The sequence below is a fragment of the Podarcis gaigeae genome (assembly GCF_964106915.1).
Source record: "Podarcis gaigeae genome assembly, chromosome: 10".
Taxonomy (NCBI): Eukaryota; Metazoa; Chordata; class Lepidosauria; order Squamata; family Lacertidae; genus Podarcis; species Podarcis gaigeae.
Window position 1 is genome coordinate 36,315,268 of NC_139686.1, and position 15,542 is coordinate 36,330,809.

Sequence of the window (15,542 nt, forward strand, 5' to 3'; positions counted from 1 at the left end):
ACTGAGGACAAATTATTATTATTATTATTATTATTATTATTATTATTATTATTATTATTACTACTACTACATGAAATAATCACTTATGAATCTTTTAAAAAGAAAAGCACAGGGTGACCTACTCTTTCACAGCACAGACCTACCATTTCAAAAATATTGCGTTAATATTTTCTTTGAACAGTATGTGCTTTCCATCTGTATAATCTTAATGCTACAATAGGAGTTCTGTGACATACTGAAGGCTGCACTCTCTCCCAAGGCTGTGGAAGACTCTCCAACTACCTCCGTAACCTCTCCCAAGGCCACTGAACCTGTGCCTCTGAACGCTCTTCCAAGGCGAGTGCATTGGCAGGCGGGATTGCTGACAGTCCCCTCCCTCCCAGCCCCTTCTGACACTCCCCCCTTCCCCTCCACCCCTTTTCCAGCCAAAAACATAAATATACAAGTTATGCTTACACTACACTGTAGTCTACTAAGCTAAGCTCCACTGGTTGCAGGGGCGGGAGGGGGAAAACTCAGCCCCAAACTTAGTCAGCTCCACTCCCATGGCCAGAAAAGGGGTGGCAGGGTGGGAGCTTCCTTCTCCTGGAAGCAGCCAGACTGCCTGCACCTCGCATCCTCATAAGGAGCAATATCTGCAAAGCACAATAAAGCAAACCACAATAAAACAAGGTATGCCTGTACAGTATTCAAAATTTTTAAAACCCCTTCCCGTGGAAGCTGATCTGAAACTGCATGTCAAACAACTGCTATTTCATTTATTTTACTTTTTAAAAATGTCTAGGGCTCTAATCTTAGGTATATATAGAATCACAGCATTGTACAGTTGGAAGGGACCCTGGGGGATCATCTAGTCCAACCCCCATTACTTATATATGATTTCTTATATATTGAATTGTATTAGAATTGGAATTGCATAGAATACAAAAATAATATTATAAGAAATAAAAGAAGCAATTAAAATACCATTAAAAACAAATGTGAATATTTAACACGATTGATGTGCCATGGGACACTGTGCAGACAACAGTTTGGGAACCCCGATATTACAATGTGGTGCTAAGCAAACATGTAAAGGCTATGAATTCATTTGTCTTAATCACAGTCATAAAACTGAGATTCCTAACTGCAGATAGGATGAGGCATAGAACCTGAGTTCCACTGCAAGGAGAAATGGGCATGGACAGGTGGGGGAACTGTTTTCAGAAAACCTCCCAATAGAAAGAAAAAATAGGGAAGAGGTGAAGGATAGAAGTGACAGGGATTAACACACATTAAATAACAGAAATACAGGGAAAGATGAGATCATGGAATAGATGATTTAGTGGGGGAGACAAACGCACCTCCAAAGTAGATTTTTTTCAAAGCACATGGGGACTTGGCTGATGCAGGTGTCAGAGGATGGAGTGGTTTGTGGACAAGGGCAATGTATCTATAATTATATACAGTACTGGATGTCTTCACAATGCAGCCAGAAACCTGCCATGTGTGTCAATCACAGGCACTGCTGCCAAACCTTGAGCACAGCATGTCCAAGGGATTATGATATGACACTGGAGCAAAAAGTTGGGGGCAGAATCTATTACTAATACTTAGAAAGAAAGAAAAAGAACATCGGAATAGACCTCCTGGATCAGGCCAAAGACCCTTCCAGTCTGGCTTCTAGTTCTCACAGTGGCCAACCTGATGCCCAATGGAAACCCACAAGCCTGAACCCCTGAACACAACAGTGCTCTCCCCACTTGCTGACACCCAGCAACTGCCATTCAGAGGCAGTCTGCTTCAGCTATGGGGGCAAATAGCCATTGATAGCCTTATGCTCTATGAATATGTCTCATTCAATTTTAAAGTCTTCCAAGTTGGCCATCACAACCTCTTGCTAGAGTGAATTCCACAGGTTAACTATATGTTGTGTGAAGAAATACTTTCTTTTGTCTGCCCGAAGCTTCCAATATTCCATTTCATTGAATGTCCATGACTTCTGGTGTTCTGGGAACAACGACGAGGAGAAACCCTTTTCTCTGTCCACTTTCTTCACACCATACATAATGGTACACACGTCTATCATGTCTCCTCTTACCTGCCTTTTCTCTAAACTAAAAAGTTCCAAATGTTGTAACCTTTCCTAACAGTAGAGTTGCTCCTTCACCTTGATCCTTTGGGTTGCTGTTTTCTGAATCTTTCCTAATTCTACAATACAGTGGTACCTCGGGTTAAGAACTTAATTCGTTCTGGAGGTCTGTTCTTAACCTGAAACTGTTCTTAACCTGAGGTACCACTTTAGCTAATGGGGCCTCCTGCCGCCGCCGCATGATTTCCATTTTCATCCTGAAACAAAGTTCTTAACCCAAGGTACTATTTCTGGGTTAGTGGAGTCTGTAACCTGAAGCGTCTGTAACCTGAAGCATCTGTAACCTGAGGTACCACTGTATCCTTTTTGAGGTGGGTCGACCAGAATGGTACAAATTATTCTAACTGTGACAGATAGGTAGCCGTGTTGGTCTGCTATAGTCAAAACAAAAAAAATTCCTTCCAGTAGCACCTTAAAGACCAACTAAGTTAGTTCTTGGTATGAGCTTTCATGTGCATGCACACTTCTTCAGATACACTGTGGTCACACCATAGATCTGTATAATAGATCTTACTGCAGTTTCGTTTTCAATTCCTTTCCTACTGATCCCTGGCATGGGGTTTGCTTTATTTCACAGCTGCCACATACTGGGTTGACATCTTCACTGAGCTATCTACTATGACCCCAAGGTCTTGCTCCAGGTCAGTCACTGGCAGTTCAGACCCCATAAGCATATATATGAAATTAAGATGTTTTGTGCTGACTTTATACTTGTTTACATTGCATTACACCTGCCATTTTACTGCCTATTCACTCAGGTTGGAGAGATCCTTTTGGACCTTTGCAATCCCTTTTAGTCTTAACCATCTTGAACGATTGGTTATGCTCAGCAAACTAACTCACTGCTCACTCCTAACTAACTCTAGATCATTTGTAAACAAGCTAAAAAGCACAGGTCGAAATACTGAACTCCAAATACTTTCTACATCCCACATTAGGAGAATTGTCCATTTATTCCTACACTCTGCTTCCTGTTCCTCAACCAGTTACTGAACAGCAAGAGGACTTCTCTTATACCATTACATCTAAAGCTATTCAGAAATCTTTGGTGAGGTACTTTGTTGAAAGGTTTTTGAAAATCTAAGTACACTGTGTCAACTGGATCACCTCTATCTATATGCTTGTTGACACTCAAAAAACTCTAAACAGTGAATGAGACAGGATTTACCCTTGCAGAAGTCATGTTGGTCCGGGCTGGTGCAGCCATTAGGTGGGTTTTTCTTCTTCAAGACTTGCTCTTTTATATGCTTGGAAATTCTATCTTTTTTCCACCAAGAATAGACGCAAGGCTAACTTGCCTGCAATTTTCAGGATTCCCCCTTGGATTGCTGATGTTTCCAGTCCTCAGATATGAAGGCTAATCTTAGGGACAAATTACATATTTTTGTTAGAATGTCAGCAATTTCACATTTGAGTTCTTTAAGAATTCTCAAGGGGATGCCAGTCAGATCCAGTGATTTGACAGTTTTTCTTTTCTTTCTGAAGACTGACATCACACCCACACTATACATTTAATACACTTATACTCACAGCTTTCCTGCAAAGTATCATGGAACTGTAGCTTGTTAAGGGAGCCGAAAGTTGTTAGGTGACCCATCACAGAGCTACAGTTCCCAGTTTTGCTCTTTCTAGATGGCATATCTGCAACATTCCTAAAATATAGCACTTTCCTTGAAGCTGCAGGAGTCTCTTATGTCAGTACCTCACACACTGAGAGTAGACACCCACGGAAAGGTGGGCCCATGCATAATGTTCATGGAAATGAGGTTCAGGTCTGATATTTGCAGACAGTTCTTACTTCATAGTAATAATAATGATAATAATAAAATGTTTTTCAGTTTTAGAGAAGATTTAAATTAGTTCTTCTGTTCTAAGAGAATACTTAATTCAATGTAGTATGAGGTGAGTTAATTGTGAAGCACTGGATCCTAAAACGTTATTTTTTTCTATGTGAACAATGGCAGGATATAATTCCTCTGAGTCATCTACTAAAATATTCCAAGATTTTGACCTTCATTAAACTGCATGGTGTCTAATTATTGCTTTTGTAAATTTTAATACCAACTACTTAATAAGAACCAAAACAACTAATTAATACCTGTTATCTGAAGAAGTGTGCATGCACACGAAAGCTCATACCAAGAACTGACTTAGTTGGTCTTTAAGGTGCTACTGGAAGGAATTTTTTTTGTTTTGACTATGGCAGACCAACACGGCTACCTATCTGTAATTAATACCTCATTTATGTTTTTCCTCTGTTTTCATATGAAACTTAAAACAATCTACAAGCAGGCTTCAAACAGACATTTCACATTATCTGTGTCCATAAGCAATGTTAAACCATGGTTTAAAATAAATCTGCTGCATGGGGAAGAAGAAGAAGAATTTGGATTTGATATCCCGCCTTTCACTCCCCTTAAGGAGTCTCAAAGCAGCTAATGATCTCCTTTCCCTTCCTCCTCCACAACAAACACTCTGTGAGGTGAGTGAGGCTGAGAGATTTCAGAGAACTGTGACTAGCGCAAGGTCACCCAGCAGCTGCATGTGGAGGAGCAGGGAACCTGGTTCACCAGATTACGAGTCCACCACTCTTAACCACTACACCACACTGGCCTGGAGATAAACCAAACTCTGGCCTGTTGCTATGTGCAATCCTGGGACCATGGTTTGTTTCCATGGTTTGTTTGGTGGTAAACCAAAGTTTGTTCTTCATGGCTTTGTTTGAAGGAAATTCAAAATATACACTTTTAGGAAAGAGTGGCTTCTTCCTTATAATACAACTTTCCCCCTTAATGAAGTTTGGTAGCTCTGTTTGAATAAAACTCAAGAAAACTAAAGAATTGGTTGAAAGGATGCATTTCCCCCTTTCCCCTTATTTTCCAACTTTACTTAATCCTATGTTATACTGCCCTTGATCCAGATAAAGAGATGCAAGTGTGTACAACACATTGGATCAGAAATCATACATTAATTGGATGCACATCAAAAGGCAGATGCTGCCTTTCTATGCTGTACACTGGAATGTGCAGCTCCCATTCACATCATTTGGTCTTAGTGGGAAGAACCATCGCCATGGACACAGTAGGGTTTCCTTTTGAGTAAACAGCCATGCATCTGTCACAGGACTCAAAAGTGATAGACTTTCTCTGGAAGGAAGAGCAAATAAAGGGCTGCAAGAGTAATTAGGAAATCCATTTCCTGTTCGCTACAATTCTGTGACTTGACAGTTAAGAGGTTTGCTGTTATAATAAGAGGATTTCCCCAGGTTTTCCAAGCAGCTTGCCCTAGAGAATTCAAACTACAACTCCCATAAGTGCTGGCAATCACTGCTCATTGCCCCTGTTCTCTCTGGTCAATGGGAGCTGTAGTCACAACAAAATATTTGGATGGTTCCCTTTGGAGGAAGGCTGACTGGGCCCACATCATCTTCACAGCCACAGTGAAGATAGTCATCTCTATAGTCCAGAACTCCAGATAACAAATAGCACTGAGATTTGCAGCTGCTGGCCCTTCCTTCCATCACCATTTGCCACCTTTTAAATGTTTCTGCCCTTCTAATTTTTCCAGCTACATAGTAGTCTGCCCCCACAAGCAGCCTAGCTACAGCCTCTGGATGTACCTCAAGGGTAGCTAATACTAATTACTAATATTTATACCCCACTCATCTATCTGTCTGGGTTGCCCCAGCCCTCTGGAACTTTAGAACTTCCTGTGATCTTTTGATCATCCAGTGAAGAACAGCCTCTAACTAAAGCAGAAAGAAATCATTTTACAACCCCCAAAATCAACAATCATTGAAATGCTTTCATTCCTTCACACCTTCCTGTCCCGTTTGTGGTCTTTCCAAAGGGATCTGTTTTGCTACTCTGGGAAACAGGACTTTTGACTAGATAGGCCTTTTCTCTGATCCAGCTGGGCTCTTCTTATGTTCTTTGCTAATTGCAGGGGCCCATAAAACCACTGCTTTGTAAAAATTTCAAGACTGCTTTGGTGATTAAAACAACAAAGAGTCTTGTGGCATCTTGCCTTGTTCACCGAGTCTGGTACTAAATGGAGGGGGGTCGTTCTCCCAAGAGCGCAGAACATGGAATCCAAGAATTTATTCTGTGCAGAGACTGTGGAGCACGACTGTGGGGCCGTGGGATCTGGAGTTAAGGAGGCCAGAGGAAAGTGTGGAGCTGATATTTACAGGCTTACCTCAGATATCTGAACGCCCTGGACAGAAAACTCACATATGCTCAATTTTCCTACATAAAGGCCTCAGGAGATGCCACCACAACTCCTATGTGTGGACATGGCTGGAGCCATACCTGGAGCAGAGCACTCTACGCATGCCTAGGAGCACTTTCCTTCCCTTTTGATTCCTATCCGTGGCTGGATTACTGTAGGTCCTGGAAGCAGATCGTGGGGCTCGCTCCTCCTCACGGGCGATCCTTGGGCGCCTAAGCCCTGTCAACAGAAGTGGGGCGTGAGGATGAGAAACTTCTTCCCTCCGCCGCGCGTCGCTTTAGGGGAGGACGGCGGCGACGAGGAAGCGGCCGTTCCCGCCGTGCCTGAGGGAAAGCGCCGCCAATTCTACTCGCCCCTATCGGAAGAGACTTCGAAGAGCAACTCAGCCCCTCTTCCCCGCCCGAGACCCCGGCTCCTCCACGGGGCGCACCGAGGAGGAAAAAGCCCCGAGGCCTCCGCCCACCTCGCAGCCAGTCCCAGAGGGTGGCACCTCCTTCTGCCGCCGCCGCCGCGGCGCCGCCTCCTGCTCCCGCCCCAGTCCTGGCAGCGCCGCCTCCGCCTCCTCCTCTGTCAGGGAGCGACGGGAGCGAGTTGGGCCGGGCCGAGCGAGCGAGCAGGGCTTGGAGTGGCCCCGTGATTAGGGGATGACTCCCGGGAGCTCGCCGTGGTGAACTCGGACTTGTCGCCGCCGCCGCCGCCGCCGACCTGGAGGGGACGTGACCTCCGCCACAATGTTTAGGAGGATTTTGCAGAGGGTAAGAGAGCGGCGGCGGCGGCGAGAGGGCGTTTCTTCCGCCGCTGCAGCGCTTGCCTGTCCGGGCTGGAGCAGCAGGAGCCGGAGCATGGGGAGGGACGGAGGGAGCCGCACTTCCTGGAGTCTGACCGAGGAACAGACAACCGGCACCTGACCGGAGTCTTTCCTTCCTCACGCACACGCCTATAGACACGAGCCCATCCCAGGAGCAGGGAACCTGGCTGCTGCCCGCTTCCTGGCCCTTGGGGCCGGCTCGCCAGTCGCCACTGCTGCGGCGGCGGCGCTACCCTCACTTCCCTCTTCTCCAGGCCGTAGCTGCTGGTGCGATTAGGCCCTTCTTCTTCCCTTGCTCATTCATGGCCAGGGAAAGTGGCCCAGGCAACTGGCTGAGCCGGGCCTGGAGCAACAGGGGCGTCGGGCGATTCTGCCGCTTGGCGGGGGGTGGAGGGGTGGAGGGGGCACAGGGCCCACGCCTGTTCCCGTGGGGGGGGGATTTGGGGAGGTGGGGGTGCGCTGTTAGGTTTTAGGTCCCAGCCAGAGGGTTGGGGGCGAGACGAGGGTGGGATAGGGGGCGAGGAAGTTCAGGGCTACTGGGGGGGGAGGGGTGAACTACAGAAGGGGAGCAATGGGGAGTGCGAAGGAAATGGAGTCTCATTTGTCTCCCCCGCCCCCAATATGTGGGGCCCAGGCAGCTTCTGAAGGGGCTTCGGCCTTCCTCCTGCCCATCTGGTTCCAGTTGCCTTAGCAGAGTAGCCTGGTGCGGAAGGCCTCCTGGCACTTGACGGGGTTAATCACGGCTGGTTTCTCCCTCTGACAGGGAGGTGTCTCTGTTGAGGGTGGAAGGCATTACTCACTGACTCTTCCAAGGCTCGTGCTATTAAATATTGCAGCAGATTAAATCTCTGTTTGAAGTCGCACATGTTTGTATGCATGTCTTTGGATCTTGTACACTTGCCTCTGGGGTTGGCTGTGTTCTCAGGTGGGAAAATAGTGGCAGTGTGTATTCAGTGGCTGACAACTGGTTGGGGCAGCACATGCCATTTGCCACTGACATGGACTGTGAGAGAGGAGAGGAATGAAAAGGGGGGAAATCTAGCAAATCAAACACTGCTGAGTCCTGTGCTTGTAAGTACAGTAGTTAGTAGCAGTTAATGCACAGAGTGCATAGGACATTAGCCTGCCATGGTGGTCAAGTAATTCCCAGGGCTAGGGGAACTATTAAAAGCTCCTGACTAAAATATGCCTTCAGAAGCCATGGCATCCTCCATGCTCTCTGCCCTGGTCTTTGAAATTATATTCAACTGAAAGCATGGGGACTTCTTACCCCAGAATAAAAAAATCTGACCTAACATTTCTCTCTATGCTTACCACCCCCCCCCCTTTCCATGATATGGGGAGTTTTAAAACCAGTGGCAAATTGAATGGTGCTTAAAGTACTTTTGGGAGGCAGAGGCTCCTACCATTGTGTGATTATGTATTTGCTTATTTGAGTAGATGGAAGTGTCTCACATTCACATATGGGCCCATGATATGAACTTACACATACATAACATGGAACTACTACAGTGACCATTACTTCAGAGTAAGTGCACCATCACCCTTCCTAGTACAGTCGTACCTTGGAAGTCAAATGGAATCTGTTCCGCTGGTCTGTTCAACTTCCAAAGCACGGCTTCTGATTGGCTGCAGGAAGCCAATTGGAAGGCGCAGAAGTCCTGCCAGACGTTCAGCTTCCAAAAATAGTTTGCAAGCCGGAACAGTCACTTCCGGGTTTGCGACGTTCGGGAGCCAAAATGTTCAAGTACTAAGCTATTTGAAAACCAAGGTACGACTGTACTCTTGCTAATCACCTTCTTTATCACCACCTTTGATATACGCTTGAATACTGACATGTGTCAGATATAACGTACATAATAGAGGTGATTTCTCACCTGGCAGAGAAGGTCCTATGGCTTCTTAGCAATGTAGATACTTCAGTGACTCATAAATTTGCTCTTTTTGCCAAAAAGATCAGAAAGAAGACCCTGGGCAATATATCAGTAAACTGTAAGGGAGTCGCAGAGATCTAAATGAAGACCATTATTTGTGGCGCAACACCCCTTTTGCTTGTATGTTTTATTTAGATTTGCCGTGGCCAATGCCTAGTACAATAAACTTATTTGGATTGGATTGGTGTTACAGAATAGTGGCATTTCTGCTTCACATTTATGTGGTGAGAGTTTTCAGGCTCATATCCACAGTAATCTTGGGTAGTGCACAGTTATTTGACTTTCCTATTCTTCTGTTGACTTGTAAACTCAAGTTAACGCATACCGTATGTTGAATATCTTGCTAGTCCATGAACACTGTGGCTGTCTTCTGTAGCTCTGCCCTTAATCTTGGTCATTGCTTATATTCGAAACTATCTTGCCGTCATGAGCATAGCAGCCGCCCCCCTAAATCAATCAAAATCAATACAAATCTGAGGTTCTACCCCTCAAACAAAAGCCTGCCCCCCCAACAAAAATCCTGGCTATGGCAATGCTTGCTCTTATCTGTCTTGCTAATTATTTCCTTTATCACATGGTGATATCGTGAGGAGGCCATAGCTTATGCTATGCTTATGCCAGTTTCGGTCCCTGACTTCACCAGTTAAAGGATCTGTGATGGCAGGGCTTGGAAAAATATCTATGGATTGTACTGAGCTAGATTCATTAATGGTCTGACTTGGACACTTCCATACTTTCATATACACCGGGGTATATGGGGAGCATTGGTTCAAGGGGCCAAATGCAGCCCCTCAGGACTTTCCCCAGGCTACATCCTTCCCTCACTTTGCTCCACATCCTTCTCCACACATGCTGGAAAATGTCGTAGAACTGTAACAATGCCTCTTGCTTGGCTGGAGAGTTGTACGTATGGAAACCTCTGGCTTTTGCTTGGCTGGACTGTAGCCTACAATCCAAAGATAAGAGTAACATCTGTTTCCCCAAGCACTGATGGTATGCACCCAACATATAAAGAAGATTGACCATGAGAGAATGTAGTTTTGGAGTGGAAAAGATTACTGACCCTGATATGAAATATTTCAGCACGCCAGTCAGTAAGAAAAAGAAGGGCTGATTTCTGTTCTGATGCTATGGAAGCAGGAGAAGGGACAAGGAAGGATCTTCTGTAGGTAAAAACTTAGATATTAAAAGTGAACATAATAGAAACAAGAGTACCATAATATAGAGGGGTTTTTTCAGTTGTGGATTGACTCATTGAAGACCAAAGGTGATTCTTGCCTCTTCTGTGGGTTTACCTGTAAGCTGTTCAGAATGGAGTTGAGTCACTTAGCTCACTGAAAGAGAGAATTCTCCATTGAAAGAGAATGCTCCAGTCTTATAATGCCAGTGCCATGAAACACTAAAATCATGTGGTGAAAACTGCATCCTAGATGTTTGATACCCACTTCGAATGCTTAGAAGATTTTTGCGTAGTTTGCTGGTAATTAGCTTAGTTGTTTTTGATGAAGGAAGACTTATGTTTTTACTGTGGATTTGGTGAGATCTTCAAGATGTGTTAAGAGTATCTTTTATCACTAAGAGCCTGTTCTTCTCATGTGTGTACTTTATTGCTCGGTGCAATTTCTACAAGATTGTTATAGTTTGCAGCTAGCTGTTTCCTTATCTACTTATGATTTCCCATGTAATGACCAACTTTATATATAACAAGTGAAATAAGAACAAAAAAGGTACCCTCTGATGTGCTGAGCTAGAGGTAGTAAATGCATGGGAGGGCTGGATGAAGCCTGCCAAACTGCTGCCAAGTAGTCTTCCACCTGCTTGCTGAATTGGGTGTGCCTTCTCTTATCTGCAAATGCACCTCTTCTCCCTTTGGCACAGTGCCATTGCTAGGTGCTCAGGAAACAGGAATGAGTACTTCTTCCTCTTCCTGAACAGTAAGATCTTCTTCATAATGGTGCCGAGTCAGAGGAAGAAGAGGTGCCTTTGAAGGTAAACAGATGGGGAGAAATCACCCCAACAGCGCACTCTCATCTCAGCCATGTGCACTGATGCAATTTGAAACTCCATCACAGTGCTGGGCTTTGTAGAGTTTTAAACCTCTCCTCCTAGTTCAGTGCTGTGATAGAGAAATAGCCTCATTGCAGTGCTAGGATGAGAGTGCTAGGATGGAGTAATATATGCCTATATATGCAGGGTTGCTTGCATGTATGTGTGAGAGAAGTGTATGTGTATGTGTGAGTGAAGCGTGCCTGTGTGCGCGCACTATGCATCTGTGTGATATGTGAGTGTGCACATTATTATTATCTATTACTAGGTATTTTATTTAAAAATTGCTTCCCATAAGACAATTTACAATATAATAAAAACTTGTGAAACAGTTGCATATATAAAACATTATGATTAGAACAACAGCAATATATAAAAGCAATTCAAACTCTGTGCAACTATCAACTGGTATAAATATCTCCATATAGAAGGCTTGATGAAAGAGGAATGTCTTTAGTAGGCACTGAAATAAAATAAAGAGGGCACATGTCTGATATATAATGGGAGGAAGTTACAAAGGGTGGGTAGGAGGCCCCATGCATCTCTGCATAGGCACAACCACTTTGGCCGTGATCACTGTTGTGCACATGCTGAATCTTGAATGTGGTCCTTGGGCCAAAAAGGTTAATTGTCCCAACTCTGAGATGGCCCAGTTGCCCTCTTGTTGTTGATGATGATGGTGATGAAGATTACTATACTTTTCCTTCATTTACAAGTGAAAAGTTTTCTATATGTGATTTCTTTAAAAAGATCAAATAAGACCTGTGTACATTATTGTCAATCAGATTTTCTTTAAAATATGGCACTACTGTGTCTGTTAAAATGTAGAATGGCTACCATATTTGAAAAAAATTAACTGCCATGGTAGCTTCAGTCTAGAGAAGGACAGGTGGAAGATCCATGCATTCACTAGGCCTTAAAAATGTTCAGCTGTTCCGCAAAAGTTTTTTTTTTAATGCCACTGAACATGTTCAGTGTCTAGCATATGCACAAAATGCCTGTGTTAAAAAATAAATAGTAAGGCGAGATCTATGCTTTAAAAACAAAGCTTGTGCTACAGTACTTCACTGAGTTGCTTATGGGAAATGCATGAAGCCAAGGCAACATACATGTGTCTTTAAACATCCATGGAACCTAGAGAATTATTGGACGATTGATAGTTTTTATTACACATTCTACTAATAAGATAAAGGTTCTTATTTTGTGATAGTGCCAACCTGTATGCTCGTTGCTATAGCTCTAACACTCCTGCTCAGTTTGTACATTTGAATATAGTTGGAGGCACTAGTGTAATTTCCTGTTACTTTAGAACAGAGAATTTAAACAATTCACATGTGCATCTGTTGCACAAGATTTTATAAAGTATGACTGATTTAATATCTATTTATTTCTTGCAATACAGTAAGGAAATATATTACATCTGCCTTTTTGTTTTCAGACTCCGGGCAGAGTTGGATCTCAGAGTTCTGACTCCGATTCATCTGCAGTCCCAGGAAATGCGGTGGATGTTAACAATGAGAGCTCTTCAGAGGTACTGTATTACAATAGTACATTGCCTTAGATTGAACTTAGATTTGTTCTAAACCTTGGATCTGACCTCTTTGGAAAAATTGCCTCGGAATGCTTACTCCTACTTATTTCAATGTTCAGTGTTTAGTTGCATTGAATATCTTGCAATATTGCATAAAATGTTGTTTTGCGTTGTGTTTGGTTCTCCATATTTTGTATATATTTGCTGCCACAGAAAATCTGAGCATTGTGCTGCCTTTTTTGACATTCAGTTTGCTTCCAATGTTTTAAAATATATACATGCCTAAAAGCAACTGTTTCACAGGGCTTCATCTGTCCAGTGTGCATGAAAATGTGTGTTACTGCCACTGATCTGTCCGAACATTACCAAGAGCACGTTGGGATAGAAACAAGAAGATTGGAGCTTCGTGAACTGCCTACTGCCACTGTGGGTCTTGTTTATTTGGCTTCAGTGGCTTGGTTCTGGGATGCTTGGAAAAATAAGTGCTTTTCCTTTCTGGTTGCTCTGGTGTGTGCCCTTTCAGCTTTTCTGGATACTTCCTACTCTAGGAATATACAGGGTGTATTGGTGGTTGTTGGGTTTTTTTAGTGGTGGTGGTGTTATATCCATAACAGAAGGCTAGTGCCAGATATTGTATGTCCTGACAGTGTCTTGTGGTTCCTTCTTTCTGATTTGCAGCTGCCTTTTGTGGAATGGCTGTGGTATCAAAGATTGGCATTTACATATTGAAAATAGCTTTGCATGTTTTTGTTTCTCATGTAGTTATTTGAACAACTTGATACATTACTTGAATTTTCTCCGGCATATTTCATTGTGAACTTACAGAACAGGATATAAAATCATTTTCCCATGTAAGTGTTTGTGGCTTGACAGACTTGTTCACTAGAAATTCTGCTTCTAGGTTTCTGGATATAGAGCTATATTGGGCAGCTTGGTCTGTGCTACGGACCAAGATGGAGATTTTTGCCAGAGCGTTTCAAACCTGTAGAAGGCTGGAGTGGCGAAGAATCCACCACCTTCAACATGGCTCATACATAGGCAGCTGTAGTTTTGCTTGGGGTTTTCTTTTGAGAGTTCGTAGGCATACTAGGAAGGCATTACTACTTGAAGAAAAGTCAGGATTTTTTTAAATTATTTTTTTGTAGTGTATGTAGTGAAACCTCTCGTAGAAAATGTTACCTCTTATGGTAAAGGGTGATTTTTTTCGTCTTTTTAATAAAACACCAATCAATAGTAAAACAATTGCACTCAGGCACTGTCAGGAGAATCTGGGAATGAGCTCAAGTAGCTTTTGCACTGTGCGTTTTAAAAAGGTATTGCTTTCACGTACAATCAACAATTAGAATGTTGCAACAAAAAAAATTCCTTCCAGTAGCACCTTAAAGACCAACTAAGTCAGTTCTTGGTATGAGCTTTCGTGTGCATGCACACTTCTTCAGATACATGCATGCACACTTCTTCAGATACATGCATGCACACAAAAGCTCATACCAAGAACTGACTTAGTTGGTCTTTAAGGTGCTACTGGAAGGATTTTTTTTTGTTTTGACTATGGCAGACCAACACGGCTACCTATCTGTAACTAGAATGTTGCAGTGTAACTCTACATACTAACATTGACAGATATGGAGGAAGTTTACCTTCTCTCCTGTAGCTTCATTCATACTAGTATGCAGATTATTATTTTTTAAAAGATGCACAGTAAATGGTGTAGTTTGTCCACCTTTGGTCCTCACCTGTGACTCCTAGAAGCTGTCAGCATGTGACAGCTTCCACACTTTGGGAAATGGCTTTGACTGGCCAGCTAAACCAGGTGAGGGTAGCTGATGGGTCTTAAACTCTCATTGAGTTAAGGACTTCCCTTGCATGAAAAGACAGGCTTTGGCAGATTGAACAGACAAGACTAATAGTGGGGCCAATGGTCAAGAAGGCGGTCTTCAGGTGTTGTAGAAGAAAGTGAGGAGCAGATGGGACTTGTTAACCTGGGAAGGTAGTCCATCTAGGAGAAGGAGAACTCTGATCCTAAACCTTTGCTGCCTTGCAGAATATCTTCAGGAGAAGAAAAGGCTAAGGAGTAAACCCAACACAAATCCTAGGAGTCCTTGTACATCCAGCTGGTGCCAAATGTATTGCTCTGCTTTCCTTTGGACCACATCAGCGAAGCTGGGTGGGCGGGTCTTGTTGTCTGGGTAGCCCAGGACCTCCATACACACTGCCCAGACTTGCGCTCTGGGTAGGTCACTTTGGTGCTGCTAACGCAGCAGTTTGACTTCACCCCTGGAGTTTCACTCCATTGTCTCTCGAGACAGACGGATGCCAACAACAGTAAATGTGAGTGGCTTGATCAAAGTGCTAAATCTTACATGTAAGTATGTAAGTCCATTTTAGCTCCCCCCTTTTTTAGGCATGCCTTTGCTGAAATGTTTGGAAGAAAGCATTAAAAATACTGTACCATGCTTTTGCTTTGTTTGGGGCCGATGGATTCATCCTATCAATGTCTAAAGTTGCAATCCTAAACACACTTAATAGGGAGTAGGCTTTATTGGACACATTTGGAATTTGTTATGGGTGGACATTCGTAGGATTGTGCTGTAAACCAAGCCTGTGTGGTATGAGCCGATAGCCCTTTATGAAAACATGTTTTAGTTTGTGCTCATTCTCCTTCTGCTAAGTTTGACTGCTTGTTGGAAGTGCCATTATTACCTCCCAAGTGAGATTTCTTTTTGTTGCCATCTCTTTTTGACCAAATGTTGCCATGTTAAATCCTAACTAAATATAGTGTTTTTAAATATTAAATATTGTTTGCAAAAAAATTTAATATAAAAGTTTAGTTAACTCTGCCCTAGATAACAACATAATTGT

General features: G+C 43.3%; 1 protein-coding gene and 2 long non-coding RNA genes across 9 annotated transcripts in view; 1 reads left to right on the forward strand and 2 right to left on the reverse strand.

The window, feature by feature from the left end:
- Positions 1–6,556, reverse strand: part of LOC310825392 — a 74,994-nt gene extending 68,438 nt beyond the window's left edge. For all 5 annotated transcript variants that reach the window (XR_014555258.1, XR_014555259.1, XR_014555260.1 and 2 more), the window contains exons 1-2: positions 6,442–6,556; positions 3,300–3,493 (exon numbers count right to left, since the gene is read on the reverse strand). This is a non-coding gene — a long non-coding RNA (uncharacterized lncRNA). The remainder of the gene's footprint in view (positions 1–3,299; positions 3,494–6,441) is intronic.
- On the reverse strand, positions 3,962–4,502 carry LOC310825424. The gene is made up of 2 exons (XR_014555304.1): positions 4,369–4,502; positions 3,962–4,229 (listed from the first exon to the last, which is right to left on the reverse strand). It is a non-coding gene; the product is annotated as an uncharacterized lncRNA (long non-coding RNA).
- Positions 6,250–15,542, forward strand: part of EEA1 (early endosome antigen 1) — a 48,138-nt gene continuing 38,845 nt past the window's right edge. The window contains exons 1-3 of one of the 3 annotated variants that reach the window (XM_083698549.1): positions 6,914–7,116; positions 12,588–12,680; positions 12,984–13,106. In XM_083698549.1, the coding sequence (XP_083554675.1) occupies positions 7,093–7,116; positions 12,588–12,680; positions 12,984–13,106 (240 nt within the window). In that variant the 5' untranslated portion in view covers positions 6,914–7,092. Of the gene's footprint in view, positions 7,117–12,587; positions 12,681–12,983; positions 13,107–15,542 lie in introns of all 3 variants that reach the window. The other 2 variants (XM_083698550.1, XM_083698551.1) reach the window with 2 other exon arrangements.